Source organism: Delphinapterus leucas, chromosome 11 (genome assembly GCF_059928025.1).
Source record: "Delphinapterus leucas isolate spDelLeu-1000000601 "Yukka" chromosome 11, BTC_Dleu_Yukka2, whole genome shotgun sequence".
In the NCBI taxonomy this organism is placed as follows: Eukaryota; Metazoa; Chordata; class Mammalia; order Artiodactyla; family Monodontidae; genus Delphinapterus; species Delphinapterus leucas.
Genome location: NC_143139.1, coordinates 83,219,998 through 83,236,910, shown reverse-complemented (window position 1 = coordinate 83,236,910; position 16,913 = coordinate 83,219,998). Strand labels below are relative to the sequence as shown.

Below are 16,913 nucleotides of genomic sequence, written 5' to 3'. Positions count from 1 at the left end.
TTTAAAATTTATGATTTACAATCAAATAATGATATAAATTACATGATGAACAAATACAGCTATATTACTATCACATTTCTTTGCATTTTACCATATCACTTTTCATCCCTACAAACAATAAATTTGCTTTGTCTGAATGCATAACACTTAATCCTTAAATGCTGCAAGTTATTCCTTAAATACATTTAGTTAAATCAAACTGAGTCCTATTCCTATACATATATTTGTACTTAGATATAACTTTTTAAATAAACTCAGGTCTATAAAAATATAAAACTTTACATTGCAAAAAAAAATCTAGTTTTACTTAAGTTAAAACAAATTAGTACACTAGAACTGAATTGTTATTAAATTGCTCAAATAAGGTCAATTACCAGAAAGGTCATTTTCCATGTGAAGAACACACAAAGGCTTTGATGCTGAATTAACACTATTCCACTTATCCTTGCTTATCATGCAGTCATCTTTGTAAGTACAAGCAAACTGAGATCTAATTAAGGTTTGCTTCATCTGGTAACAGGAAAAAAGGAGAAAATATACAATTTATCCTTTATTTTTATTTAGTTTTTCATCTAGACAGAAATATACTCTTTAGTCACTGAGGTATCATAAAAATTTCCCTTAAATATTTCATTATCTGTGGGAACTTTTAATCCTTGATGTTTCATAGTTTGCAAACTCATTCACTGCTACAATCAGCATTTTTGTTCTTTTCAGTAATACCAGCTTTGTGTATGTTTTTGATAATTTTTGTAAAAGCTTAGGCAAATCAATTATAAATTCTTCAAAGACCTTTGTTACACATTCCTATGTCTGAGATGCTTTAGAAAGTGGTTTTATTATGTTTAATAATGATATACATGATATATGTAATCCTAGAAAAATACAAGTTTTCAATCTTAAAGAATTACAGGGTACAACTCTTTTAGGAAAAAATAGCATAGAAGAAATTAGCATAGCAAGAAATTAGAGAAATTAAGGAAGGGAGAAATGTTAGGATAAAAAAGAAAAATAAGAGAAGGTGAAATAAACAAAGATAGGAAACTAACAAAGAAGGTGAAAGATAAAACAAAGTGGTGAATGAAAGGCATTATTTAATTAAAAACATGAATATTTAGGGCTTCCCTGGTGGCGCAGTGGTTGAGAGTCCGCCTGCCGATGCAGGGGATGCGGGTTCGTGCCCCGGTTCGGGAGGACCCCACATGCCGCGGAGCAGCTGGGCCCGTGAACCATGGCCGCTGAGCCTGCGCGTCCGGAGCCTGTGCTCCGCAACGGGAGAGGCCACAGCAGTGAGAGGCCCGCGTAACACAAAAAACAAAACAAAACATGAATATTTAGAAAATTAAGAAATATGATTTGATTATATCATTCTAAGAAGATGTGACCAAGGGATTTAATAGTTGAGTATTCAAAGTATACTCCTGTAATTATCTTCAAACATGACAAATAGGAGAAAATTAGAAAGCTAAATTTAATTCTTAAGCACCATGCCAAGAAAGTATTTTTGGAAATGTATTCTGCAAACGTAAAACCAGTGGCTGTTTTAGGGAGAGAACTTAATTTCAGAACAAAAGTAATCTACACAGATAATGCAAATTTCAACAATTGCAGCTGCTGTGTAATGCCATTTGGTTATAGTAGGGAGATTTCTCCAAATAATTAGAAATCATCTCAAATCTTTTTCAGAAACAGACAAAGCTTATTTCAAATACATGATTAAATAAAGAGGACTTCAACAATTCAAAAATTAATACTTCAAAGTATAACTACATTATGCTGAATATACTCACAGAGCATGTATTGATACAGTTCACGAAGTCTAAAACAGCATGACTTTACATTATATATTCAGTAATTATACACTATGCTATATATTCAGAACGATAACTACATTAACCCACTCAGATGTTTGCAAAGATAAGAGCAGTGAAATCCACTGACTATATTTTAGAAGAAATCAGAATAGTCTCCAGTCCAGCTGCTCCATAAAAGCAAGTTTTCTCAGGATGACAAATTTTATATCTTTCTGAGTAATGGTGTCTATGAGAGACTGTAACTCCCAGAGGACTAAAAATTATATTTAATTTGCTTGAAGATGTAGACAATTAGAATTTATCTTCCATTTAAGCACAAAAATACACAAAATTGAAAAAAATGTGAAAATGTAAAAGATGAAAAACTATTTTTTTTAGAAGTGAAATACAGTAGGCTCTTGATAATGAATGGAGCTACAGCCCAATATCTTCATGAATCCACATGAATGCAACTACTATTATATATTTTCTACCATGAGATGCCCTAAAATATAACTGAAGGTTTTAACTAGGCCTTTTTGGACTTTATTAATTCCATAAGTAGAGAATTAAAACAATTAATAAAGCTATTAAAATAAATTTTGTTAATAAAATAAACTTTATATTATATTACATCATATCATCACTGTAGTAAATTATCCAAAAACATTTATTTCCATCTACAAAACCAATACTAGCTGCTGACATCTTTTTAATACGTTTCTTTCATTTTGCCAGTTACTACTTATAGAAAATTATAAACTTATTGCTTACAGAGAGTTATAAAGAGTATGGTAAGGCCATGAAAGTAAATGGATGCTAAGTGGCTGGCAAGGATCACTCCCATAATATCCAGATAGTGATGGCACCTACAGGTGGCTTGGGGGACTAGAGCCTCCCACCACAAAACCTTCATCAGTACCACTCATAAAGCACTCTAAATAAAAATACAATAATTATATTATTTAATACAGACAACTGATGTTTTCTCAATCTCATGCTGCATGTGAATAAAAATTTCTTTAGAAAGTTGGCATTTTTATTAATTTTAAACATACATCTGAGTAAAAAGCTTTCTTTGCTATGTAAATACAGTCGCAAAATAAGTTCAATAAGCCCTCCTGACAGCTAGATTTCTTCTCCTTAGGCCCCCCATAGAGAAATTCTCTAGCCCTTAGTGACAGCAGGGCAGTTTCAGAAAACTAGAGTTAGAAGGAAATTCTTAAAATACTGATTATGGGTTGAGATGTGAAAGAAAATCAGTTAACCACTATATTTACCATGAAAAATATTATTTATAAACATATCAAAACACAAGAGAGAACCACAATGGTTCTATGGCAATCTTGGAATACTTATATCCAAAAGTAATAACCGAGAGTAGTTATATTGAGGGTGTTTTTTTTCTCTTTTGTAAAAGATTATATGTGTGTTTTTTCCCTGCCCTGTACAAAGATCTTTTTTATCAATTACCACTTATTAAGTTCCAACTATGTGACAGGCACACAGTATACTAAAGAGATTACTAGGATGGCTTCCATAATCACAAAGACATTCTACTTATAAAATTTGCTGTTGACACACAGCTGGAAGAAATAATAAATAAATTGGATAATAGAATCAAGATTGAAAAGATCTCAGAAGGCTAGAACCATAAGTAGAAAATAATAAGATGAAAATGAATGCGGATAAACAAAGTCCTGTATTTAAGTTCAAAATATCAATTACAGATGTACAGGATGAGGAGAACCTGACTTAAAAACAACATATGAAATAAAGACCTAGAGATTTTAACTGATCGTGAACTTGACTGGAGCCAACAATGTGATGTCCAACTAAGAAACCCGCACAAAGAAACAAGATGATGTGATGGAAAAGGCATCAGATTTGTGGTCAAAAGACCTGGCTTCTAATACTGGCCCTATCACTTACTAAGTAGATGATCTTGGGTAAACCTCTAAACCTCTCACTTATCCACATATAAATAGGAATATTTACCTCATAGAGTTGTGAGGATTAAATGAAGTTAAAAATATGAAACAGCTATGTAACTCTAAAGATATATGTAGATACTATACAGTTATTAATGTAGTAACATATAAAGAAAGTACTCCTATAGAGTAAGAAATCTGTTGAATTAGGTGTCTCAGGACCTGGCCAACCCTAAAATGATTCTAGGAATGCAGCTCAAAAAATGAACTTACAATCAGCTTCTTCATTTTGGTTATTAAAACAATACAAGCTACATTGACTTGTATTTATAACTTAAAAGAGATTGCTTTTCCTTTGTTCATAAAAGTTGAATTTTTCTGCACAAGATTAGTGGCTACATAGAATTGAGATTACTTCCTGTTGCAAATCTTCCAAATCTCTCTGTGTATTTGATTTGGAATCACAAATAAGCAAAACAATTCCCTTTTGAAAGTGCTTTTGAAGTACTTAACAACTAAGAATAATGTCCAGGTTCATACATGGCTGTTAAAATCATTTTATGTTCAAGTCACATGAGAGAAAAAGATTCAAAGTTTTCCTTTGTAGAGTGATTTCCCCCCTTTGGAAAGGTTTCTATCCACAGTAAAATTGCAATGAACTTCAAACTTGCCAAGAATTGGAAAAGTCCTTTTGCCACAAGCTCTTTTTAAATTGAAATTATTAGTAGGTTCCCAGTTTGAGGAAAATAGTACTTCACATAGGAAAGCCTGACTCCAGTTAAATTAAGACAAATGAGTCAAAATATTGAAAAGTCACAGAAACTCTCAGTTAGCTGTATTAATAAGAAAATGAAATTTCTAAGCCCCCATTATAGCGGGGGCTATAAATTTTATCAACAAGTTTGGAAAAAGAAATTACTCAACATACCTATTAAATATATAACTAAAAATAAATATTCAAAATTCACCTTTTCATTCTTACATTATCACATTTTCAAAAGAACAGAGATTTGCTATTCTTAATGGCATATGAATTTGTAAGTATATCAAATGATGACTATTATAATTACTATGCCTTCGTTTACACTTTGGAAACAGCATAAATTTTGAAGTCTTACACCTGAATACAACCACTGTTCTGTTACTTACTAGGTATATGGTCTGGAAAATAATGCCTTCTAGATTTCAACAAGGATTAATTGGAATGAGGGATATAAAATACCTAGTATAACACTTGACACTTAGAAGGTACGCAGTAAATCCCAACCTCATTACTTCAGCCAAAACAAGTTCAAATTTTAGTTCAGACTAATACAAACATCCCATTTTCATTCTAATGAAAAATGCTGCTCATTCCCTTAAAGCCTTTGCTTAATGTCACCTTCTCAAAGAGACCTGTACTGATCATTCCCTTTAAAACCAAAACACACACAAAGGAACACACTCTTCTTACCCCCCTCCCCAACTTTATTTCCTGCCATAGCACTGATAACCTTCTAATATACCATATAATTCACTTGTTTGTTTTGTTTATTATCTGCCTCTCCCAACTAAAAGGTAAGCTCCATGAACAAAACCTTAGTTTGCCAACTGATGGCCTGCTCTGGCCCTCTTCATCACACCGGGTGAGGAATAAGTCCACAGGGACTTGGATATGCCCACTAGGAGACTATGACTCCTCCTTTTAAATCCTGTTCCAAGAACCTGGCACCCCAGAATTCCCTGCTTAAACTGCCTAGGCACTGGGCCAGCACTGGCCTCTTCCTTTAGGAAGGGCTGATTGTTTATGACAAGGGTGACAGGGAGCGGGATGTATACATTTCTGGGTGGAGTGTGTCTAACAGTATGGAACAGAACTAGCATTAAAAGGACTGCGGGGGTAGACCAGGGGTTTCCATTTATGTTCTTCCACCCTAGTCCCACAAATATTGGGGGACAACTTGCCCATCAGGGCAGGGGTTTTTGTCTGTTTTGCTTGCTGATATATTTACAGTGCCTAGGACAGAGCCCGGTATCGAGTAGGCATTTAGTACATGTTGCTGAGTGCATTAATTAAGTAAAATTATAACACACTCTAACAGGTATATGTGAGCAGAAGGTATGAGGGAACAGAAACCAAGAGTAAGCAAAAGCTTGGAGGTAGAAAAAGATGTACGGAGAGTAAAGAAACCACAGCACACAGAAATGAGAGAAGTAGACTGGTAAAGAACAGTTAAAGCACCCTAAGGGCAAAAGCTCTGATATATCAATAGAAAAACATGTACAGAGTAAACTACTCTGTTCAATAGAGTAAGAAAACCATTTGGTACAGAAACAAGAGAGAGGTATACACACAAAGTTACATCACATTTAAGTACAGAGAACCATGCAGCTGAAGTCCTTAAGCCCCATTATATCCACCATTACTTTCAAGTTCTTAAATATTCCACCTTTCTTAGGTTCTCATGCACATATCCTTACAATAAGCCCCACAAAAAGTAACTGTTCCTTAAAACCACAAAAGCCACACCTTCCTTAACCTTGCCCCACATTATTTATTCACTTATTTTGTTCACTATGGAATGCACAGCCTCTTTATAGTAGCTAAGACAATCTAATACTTTTTCATCAGTTGTTTGCTCCACCTGCAATGCTCTCTTCCATCCTCTCTCCCTATTTAAATCCTATTTATTCTAATCTCTCATGGTCAGAGCACCATTTCCTCTACTTATTATGGGTTTTCAGTTATTGCATTTGTGTGTATCTTTAATCCACTAGAAATGCAACTGTTTAATATGCTGGCCATGTGTAGCTAATTAATTAAAATTAAATAGAATTAAAAATCGAGTTCCTCAGTTGCAGTACCACATTTCAAGTGCTCAATAGTCACACGTGGCTAGCACCTACAGTACTGGATAGCACAAATTACAGAACATTTCCACAGAAGTTCTACTGGAGAACACTGCTCTGGAAAGAAGCTTTACAATCTATGTCCTGTGTGTGTGTGTGGCACATACATGAAAGGCAGATGGATTTTCAAAGGACTCAGGGACATTTTTTAGTTTGCTAGGTCCATAATATTGGAACACATACGCAACTGTACATTATTAAAGGAAACCACACATCTGTTCCTCACATCTTCTAACTACTACCTGATGTGAAAGGACCAATTAAGGTTTGGAAAATATTACAATCATTATATCTTCAAATACTATTTCAATCCTATTTTCTCCTCTTGTTCTGAGGATCCAGTTAGGCATATGTTAGACATTTTCTATGTCCTACTCTTCTCTTCTGCTTTTTTATTCTTTATTCTCTCTTTGCTTTAGTTTGGACTTTTTTCTAATGACCTATCTTCATGTCCACTATGCTACCTAATGCTATGTCTGGTCTACTATTAAATTCACCTAGGGACTTCCCTGATGGTCCAGTGGTTAAGACTTCGCCTTTGAATGCACGGAGTGCGGGTTCAACTCCTGGTTGGGAAGCTAAGATCCCACATGCCTCGGGGCCAAAAAAAAAAACAAAAACCCATAATAAAGAAGCAATATTGTAACAAATTCAATAAAGACTTTAAAAATGGTCCACATCAAAAAATCTTTAAAATAAATAAATTCACCTAATGAATTATTAATTTTAGATAATGTTTTTACAGTTCTGCAATGTCCATTTGGTTCTGATTTAAAATTTTTGATTCTTGGGAGTTCCCGGTGGTCTAGTGGTTAGGATTTGGCAATTTAACTGCCATGGCCCAGGTTCAATCCCTGGTCAGGGAACTGAGATCCCGCAAGCTGTGCAGCTTGCCAAAAAATAAAAAAATTGATTCTCTGTTGGAATTTCCCAATTTTTCATCCATTTTGCCCTTTTCCTTTAATTACCTTTTTTTTTTTTTTTTTTTTTTTTTTTTGCGGTACACGGGCCTCACTGTTGTGGCCTCTCCCGCCGCGGAGCACAGGCTCTGGACGCGCAGGCCCAGCGGCCACGGCCCACGGGCCCAGCCGCTCCGCGGCACGTGGGATCCTCCCAGACCGCGGCACGAACCCGCATCCCCTGCATTGGCAGGCGGACTCCCAACCACTGCACCACCAGGGAAGCCTAATTACCTTTAAATGTTAAAAAAAAAATTTAATTCCTTGTCTGTTGATTCCAGTAGCTGGGTCATTTGTGAGTCTGCCCCTATTGTTAGTTTTTTCTCTTGATTAAAGGACAAGTCTTCCTGTCTCTTCTCATGTCCAGTATATAAAGGAACTATAGAGGCTCCAGATGAAATCTTCTATCAAGGGTTTCCCTTGTCTCTGTTAGGCAGACACAGAGAGGGGCTGATAACCGCAATGCCGACAGGGACTGACCTGAGTCAAAGCTGGGTTGTAGTTGTCATAACTCATATTTGACTTCTGGTTCTTAACCTCTCCTTCGGGAATGTCCCTCCCAAGCTTTCAACTGAGAGCCTTGTGGATCTCTATCACCTCTGACCTGAAAGTCTGGGGGATTCAGTCTGTCTTTCAAAGGTTTTTACATTGTATTCTTCAGGCTCCCAACCCACTTCATTTCCAAACGTGGCAAATATCTTGAGAAGGCAACAGCCATGCGTTTCAGCCAGGTCACACTCCTCAAGAGGAGCCTTGTCTTCTGAGCTACTGCAAGACTACAGGTGATTTTAGTATACTGGATTGAGGTTCCTTAACCTCCCACTCAGCTCCAAAATTCAGCATAGGTGCTGCAGGTAAAAATAACTGTGCATTCAGGGCCCTAAAGTTTCCAAATTGTTGCCAGCCCCTCAAGACATCAAAATATTTGTTAGTTCCTCTTTCCGTCAGTGAGTTCCTTTACATGGGCCAAGATCAATCCTTGGCTCATACCCAAAATTGGAAAAATAATCCCAGGGAAGAAAACTCTGATAATAGTCTGTTCACCTCAGAAGAACTTTACCCTCTCCAGATTTTTAGTTTATTTAAACTGTTTTGCTTACATAGCTTTCTTATGTCTTTTAAAATATTTTCCCCAACTTATCTGCCTTTTATTTTGTTATTGTAACAGAAATGGTATTTTGCCATGATCTACTACATCCTAGTTAGAAACAGAAGCCTCCAAGCCTGTGAGTGGTTTCTTGATTCTGTTTCCTCCTTATTTGACAGCATTTTACTTGCTCCTCAGTTACATTTTGAAGGCTGCATATTTTCTGTTATCCCCCATTTTTCTGGAGCCTGAAGGAGGCAGGCTGGAGCCTGGAGGCAAAAGTAACATTCAGTTGAGGAGATAGGCAATCTGAAAAAATTTCTGGGTTGGTTCCTCACTTTCTTCTAAGAATTTATTGTGTATTATATGTACCATAAAAAGTCCCTCTATTTAGAGGCTGTATTTCATTCAAATGCAAGGGGATCATTTGGATAATTTCCACAATTCAGTATGCAGAACTAGAGCCTTCACTGTGTCAATGTGTAAATCCCAGAGTTCATTCTCCACATTACTATGTAGTTGCCACTTCTACTATTTCTCTAAAAAGAAAAAAAAAAAAGAACACACAGTTGGCTTCTCAGTTTTGGAAATATTTTAGTGATAATTCTCAGGACTTTGTCAACTCACTAGCACACTATGTGGAGACTGGGGCTAGATTAAGTTGCTAAATCATGTTGTGCCTTTTCCCTCTGAAATCTTCTTTCCTTCCTTGGCCATCGTTTCTGAAGTTTATAGTATCCAATCAAATTATTTTCTGTTGTTTGCTCTTGGTGAATATTTTTGCTAGTTATTGCTATTTTGTACTCATTTTAAGTATTAGGGGAAGGAAATTCTAATTGAACTCAATACACCATTTTATATGGATATACTCAGTTTTGGAATACCCTAAAGGTTAAACATGGATGTCTAATTTTCCAACACCATGAGCATTGTACTGCCTGGCTGCTTATAATAGGTACCAGAGTTAGAGCCAGTCTATTTTTTCCAACTACCTATGTCCTAATTTTCACTGTCCCAACTATGTCAACTTTTAAAGATCTAGCATTTTTCTGATCCACTGACTTAAGTTATTAAGTTAGTTAACGGTGATGATTATTCGGACATACATATAATATGAAGGAAAATACTAGACTCAGAATAAGGAAAAAGATATGTATATACAACTTTTCAGTTGTGTCTGAAAAGCAAAATATGGCTAAATCAAGCTGGAAGGAATAAAACTAATTAATTTACAGGGACCTAAGAAGGTAAATGTCTCCTGGAAAGATCTTATAATAAAAAGGTATGAAGGTACTTGTATAAATCGCTTGGAAACTGGGGTAAGAATGGGAAGAAAGCATTCTCTAAAGGCTCCTACCAAACCCATGAAGGTTCAGGAAGAACCTTCTAATTTCCTTCCCAGGGGAATTTATTTGACCATCATAGACAATTTTCCAAATAAGCTACAGTAGAAAATAAAACTTGAGCATTTCAAATGAGTTAATGAACACTTTCCAAAGTGGTTTCATAGGATTTGGGGATCAGGAGTGCCTATTTCTATTTATGAACAAGGAAATGAAAATCCAAGAAAAGTTAATTTGCCCCAAATAATAATGACATGGATATTTCACAATCAAGTATGATCTACAACATCAAAATTCTAAGTTCTCTAACAGTATCTACCTTTGTCTTTCCAAGACAGTTTTTCAAGTGTAGATCATATATCCTTTCCATGATAAAAAAGAGAATTAAATGCCAAAAGAGAAAAAGTAACAGGATAATAAGGTAACAAGCTGTTAAACTACTTTCCCATAGTTACTTAGTACTAAATATTAGCAGCATTTTTTGTTATTCCAGCAAGTACTCGATCTGGCCATGGTTCAGCTGTATACCTGGCTAAACCAATTATTTTCACACTTTGCTTTCATAAAGAGTACTATACTATAGAATATAACCAAAAACACCAATTCCTTCCTTTCTCTATTGCCATTTAGTTTCAGAGCTACGTGGAGTAAGCCAGCTCCACTATTAAGTAACAGAAGCAATGTAATTATAGTCTTATTAGTATTTATCCATGGCTTTGCACAATGGCATAAAATATTTCCTGGTAGTTATGATATCTTGGATAAGGTGCTTTCTCAAGGAGTTTGATCTCCTCATCTATAAATGAGACTGGATCAGATACTGTCTCTTCTACCTCCCAAAACTTTACAAATTGGTTCATAAATTTTACAGTAATTAGTTGACTCTTACCAATTTCTAAAAACACCTTCTCATTATTCAGACAGATCTTTTCATTTTGATTTACTTAGTTTAACAAAATATCCCAATGATTTTTATTTTTTTACTTTTTACCTGAATTTATTACATATAGAAGATTGCATAGGAAGATAACTTTTATCGTTAATCTGTTAGGTTCCAGACAATTTTCTAAGTAGTTTACAGATATCTACTTCACTGTTTAATGGTATTACTTGAATTTTTTTTAACATCTTTATTGGAGTATAATTGCTTTACAATGTTGTGTTAGTTTCTGCTGTATAACAAAGTGAATCAGCTATATGTATACATATATCCCCATATCCCCTTCCTCTTGCATCTCCCAATGATTTTTAAATGAAAATATTAAAGTTTGTCAGTAGCCATAGCAGGGAAAAAATAAAGAATTTGTTACATTTCCGTTTCTAATCAAGTCCAAAGGATAGATTTTTTTTTCAAAAATCTTACACCTCAACTACAAGTACTTAGGTTAATATAACAAAGAATTGACAAGTTTTTTCACAGAAAAATTATATAAAAATCAATGATGTATTCCATAGATGTTAACTACTAACAGCTACTAATAACCAATAGGAAGATAAGACTTATTAATCTAAATAAACTAAATGGATCTGGGGTATGTAGAAGAAACAGATAACTAAAGGCTTTGCTAATTGGGACTAACTTTCCAAATGGGAATATAAAGAACAAATTAGAGTTCTCAAAGTTATATCAAAAGATGAATAATTATTTGATAATTTAAGGATAATTGTAAATTTTACATGAAAATTTTGTTGAACAAATGAATGAATTCCCAACCATAGAACAGTGTCTGGCACATAGCAGATACCCAATAAATGTATGCTGAATAAATCAATGAGTTAAAAACAAGCTTCTTTTTTGAAAAATAAGACCAAGAAAAATTTAAGTGCCTAAAAACATGTTACTGACTACTTATAGGCACAAATGTTTCAAATGAGAACTGGGATACTCAGTTCAAACCAAGTGAAAATATAAAGAATAGCTCTAGTCAATGAACAATGTGAAATGTTCTCCTTGTCTCAATCCAAAATCAATTATATTCTGCCATTATGTCTTCAGATGGGAACAAAACTGAAATTATATGGACTCTCAAGATTCAGTTTAAGATATTAGAAATGTAAATGAGAAAACCATCTCCTCTTTATTTTCCCCCTCATTCACTGAACACATATTTATTGAACACTTACCATAGCAGGTGCTTATTCCTTTCCTTCTTTTAGGTCCAAGGTATTGAATAAACCAGAGACAGATTAGCCAAGATTGTATTAAAAGGAAAGTTTCTGTGTGTCAACTGTCATAACTTATTTTCCATTTAATCCCTATTGTTCCATGTATAATGTATGTTTATAATACCCAGCTCAGCTTTATATATTTATTCTTCTAAAAATAAACCGATTTTTATCATTTTCATGACAGTATATTAAATTGTACCTTAATTGTTTTCTCTTGCACTGACATATGGATACGTTCCCTTAGGGGTTTCATCGATGAATTATTCACTTGTGTGGGAGATCTAGTCCAAAGAAAGCAAAAATTTATAAACCAAAGTAGCTTTTAAACTAGTTTACACCTCTCCGCTATCCAAAAGCAGTTAGAGAATAAAAGTTTATTCTGAACAACTGAACCTAGTTGTTTACAATACTATTTAAAAGTGTCCATATTCCTATTCTGAGAGTTCTAAATACTAATAATTTGCTTAATTAATTAATTCAGCCACTAAATATTTGAGCTTCTACTATATGTAAGGCACTGTATAAGATGTTGTGAAGAATAGAAAGTTCATTCATTCACTGCCTCTGAATTCAGGCATCTTGATCTAAGTAAGGGAAATAAGATATCCACATAACTAAAATTCAAAATAAAAAAGGACAGATGCCATGGCAGGGAAATTCAAAAGACAAAAGCATAGTTTAGAAATAGGAGGGTCAGAGAAGACATGATAGAGAAGGAGACACTGGCAATTTGGAGCCAAACATGGATTCCTCAGTAAATTCCTTTTTAGCTTAATAGAGCCAGAGTCATAACCCCTTTGTGTCAAAAGACCATTACATAAGAATAAAGGGGGCTCCCCTGGTGGCGCAGTGGTTAAGAATCCACCTGCCAATGCAGGTGACACGGGTTCCAGCCCTGGTCCAGGAAGATCCCACATGCCGGGGAACAGCTAAGCCCGTGCGCCACAACTACTGAGCCTGCACTCTAGAGCCTGCGAGCCACAACTACTGAGCCTGTGTGCCACAACTACTGAAGCCCGTGTGCCTAGAGCCCATGCTCTGAAACAAGAGAAGCCACCGCAATGAGAAGCCCATGCACTGCAACAAAGAGTAGCCCCCGCTTGCCACAACTAGAGAAAGCCCGTGCGCAGCAACGAAGACCAAATGCAGCCAAAAATAAATAAATTAAATAAATAAATTTATTTTTTATAAAAAGAATAAAGGATAGTCTATTCTAAGAAAGACTAGTTTATAACCCTACATTGACTTACATTCATATACATTGTCCTTAATTTTATCATTTCAATGCAGACCATTAAAAATATACTTTACCATGGACTGGTACTTGTCTGCACAATGACAACTGAAAATGCTAAGGTAACTATAAACGTGTTTGGCCACATAATTGAGTATAGAAAAATACCTCTTTAAAACGTATGTGGGGATTAATTTTATTTAGAAAATCCTACAAACACAAAATAACTTTCTCTAAGAAAATGACAGAATTCAATCTAAGAGAAAATCTAAATCATTTATATTTCTACCTAAAAGCAAACTTTGTTAAACAGAAGTAAGTTGACAGGAGGAAAAAAACAAAGGTTCATTTTCTTTATACTCTTTTCTGGGATTCCAACACAGGGTATAAGTAAATCATTGATAAAATAAATTTTCATTGCAAAGGAATTAGAAGACAACACTGAATGATAGAGCATTATAAAGCTTCTCTTTAAAGAGAAAAGATAGTGAAGCACAGGAGAGAGAGAGAGAGAGAGAAGGTAAAGCAATCATAGATAGATATGAACAATTTTAGACTAAAATCAGATTCCTAGAAAGTGGCTCAAGCAGAAAATAGAAAAGATCAAACAGGACAATTTTTTAAAAATCCTCCACAATGTAATAATACAATTTTAAACCGTTATTCTAAAATTTTAAATGTTTCTATAAATGAATGTTCATTAATTAAAAATACCACCAACTCAGTGTTTGACCGAATTGTTGTTAAAACTGGTGAGTATCAATGTCTTGCACAGAATACCAACAGTAATTTAGTATTTTCTTCATAATGCGATGAAGAACAAGTAAATGTCAATTCCAGTGTAAGTCTGGTGTATACCAACTCTCCTATTCTCAAGCAAAATAGCACAATCTTTGGAGCAGAGACCTCAGGTTCTGGAGAAAGACACCTTTGCTGCTTGCCAACTTAGACAAATTGCTTGCTATCTCTCTCAAGTCTCTAATTCTTCACTTATAAATTGGGGAGACTACTAAAAGAGACTGCTGTGAGGGCTGATATAAGTGAAAGCATTTAGCAAAGTTTTTGACACAAATATCTATGCAAATATTTCCACAGCAAAAAACAAGAACACAAAAACAAAAAACACCAGTCATACTCTCACAAAATACTACTTTTATATATAACTCCCTCACATTCAAATGTTCAATCTCCCTTTAACTAACTTTTATTTTTTCTCTTCATACTTTTCTGTAGTTCCCAAGTTTCCTAACCATAGCATGTATTTCTTTTATAACAAATGAGGTGTTTTTTTCAAAAATTTCCTTTATAGACTTAAGTTAATATTCACATACATATAACTTCCACATTACTTACCTAAAAAGTGTAAGAATAGAAGTTCCATTATGATGAATTGTGTTTTCATCGTCATATAAAAGCTCTGCTTTGTTTTTGGTAGGAGCACTGGCTGCTTCTTCATCCAAAAGAACTAGTAAAGTTTTCACAGTATCTCTGCCACAGTATGCAGTGCCATGGTTTATGGCATGAGATTTTGGCTAGAACAGGAAACAATTTCAAATAAATGTAACAATCACCCCAGCTGGGTCAATCAGCCACTCTTTTCCATTTCATGTGCTATTGTTCTTCCTCTTCTATTAAGCTATAAAAAAATCAGCCATGAGAAGTGGCTCTACGGCATGTGAATATTTATCCCTCAAGCCATAATAAAATCAATCTTATGAACTTCCAGAAGCACAAAAAATATAGAAAATAGTATCATCAAAGGAAGACATTAGATTTTGGTCAAAATAACATTAGTCTTTATAAGTCAGAAAGTTTAGCTACAATCTATGTGATCTCAGCCTCGTGACTTAACTTCTTTGTATACTGATATTTTTTCTCTCTTATACCAGAAGTGAGATTCTGGTGATCTGAATACCAACCCCACAGATGGCTGTAAAGATCTACTCAAATGCAAAAATAAAAAAACTAGTTGACCTTCATTCATTCAGTAATCACCCATAAGCACATACTAAGTCCCAAGAATTGCATTTTAAGCTAAGGCTACAAAGGTAAAAACTAGTGTCTCAAGGAACCCGTAGGCTCTTTTATAAAATAAATAAGTAACCAATAATGGCATTACAGAGTGCTAAGTGTTATTTCTTTTTTTTAAATATATTTATTTATTTATTTATTTATTTATTTATTTTTGGCTGCATTGGGTGTTCGTTGCTGTGTGCGGCCTTTCTCTAGTTACAGCAAGTGGGGGCTACTCTTCGTTGGAGTGCGCAGGCTTCTCTTGTTGTGGAGCACCGGCTCTAGGCGTGCCGGCTTCAGTAGTTGTGGCACACAGGCTTAGTTGCTCCGCGGCATGTGGGATCTTTGCGGACCAGGGATCGAACTCGTGTCCCCTGCATTGGCAGGCGGATTCTTAACCACTGCGCCACCAGGGAAGTCCCCTAAGTGCTATTTCGAAGAGAATGTATAAATTGTGCAGTGGGAGCACACCCAAAGGTCATGATCAATTTACCCTGGGATCAAGGATGGCTTCACAGAGGAGACACAAAAGGGTAAGAGAGAACATGGTATTTTCAGAGACTACATGGCATGAAATGGCTGAAGATCAGGGTAACAGACAGGGAGTCATGTGAGATGAGCCTGGGAAAGCATTGTATATCAGACAAAGAAGTTATAAGTCAATCTGTTACAAGGTTAAAATCTCTTCCTTTATTAAGCAAGGAAATAAAATGATACTATTTACATTTTAGAAAAATGACAACAATGATGGAAATGTGTAAAATATTTATATTCCAGGGTAAGACTGTTATTAAATCTGGAGACAGGACCACAAATTAAGAGACTGTAATAGTCCAGCTCAGAAATGAAGAAGGTAGTAGCAGTGAACTAAAATAGTAGCTGTGGAGATAAAGAAAAAGCAGATTAAAAGGGAAGAGCTGGAAAAACTTAGTAACTAGATAGAAGAATAGGGAAAATATATGATAAGATAATATTACACATAGACACACGTAAGAACAAACTCTGATGGCATTTCTGGCTGGGTTCATACCAACTAACCAGTTGTATGTGCTGTATACCTCTGGGAAAGTTGCTTAACCTCACTGTGCTTCAGTTAAATCATTGGTAAAATAGGGATGATGATAGTGCCTAACCCATAGGGTTGTTGGACATTGTGCTTAAATATCAGAGTCGCCCTTTTGAGGACATCTGTTATAGTTGTACCACTTTCCTCAGGTTTCATCAACATGGTCTTGGCCTCCTTTCTCTACTTGGCTGACTCAGGCTGCCAAGTGAACTGTAATGTATAGCTACACCGGAATTTTAACAAATTGCCTATCACAATCTAGTGCTTGACATATATTTTTCATTAGTACCAGAGAAGTCCATACTGTGTAATACTAACTTCATTGAGAATTACTGATTCGTATTTTTCAAAGATGTCTAATTTAGTTGAAAACATAAAATTAAGAATCAGGTTGTCTGCATCTTTATTTCTTGTGACAGGAAATGGGAG

At 35.1% G+C, this 16,913-nt stretch overlaps 1 protein-coding gene across 1 annotated transcript in view; it reads right to left on the bottom strand.

Moving 5' to 3' along the window:
• The window catches only part of PARPBP (PARP1 binding protein), a 99,029-nt gene that overhangs the window by 15,978 nt on the left and 66,138 nt on the right, over nucleotides 1-16,913 (bottom strand). The window contains exons 8-10 of the mRNA XM_022599977.2: nucleotides 14,759-14,937; nucleotides 12,371-12,452; nucleotides 375-510 (exon numbers count right to left, since the gene is read on the bottom strand). Coding sequence (XP_022455685.1) covers nucleotides 375-510; nucleotides 12,371-12,452; nucleotides 14,759-14,937 — 397 coding nt within the window. The remainder of the gene's footprint in view (nucleotides 1-374; nucleotides 511-12,370; nucleotides 12,453-14,758; nucleotides 14,938-16,913) is intronic.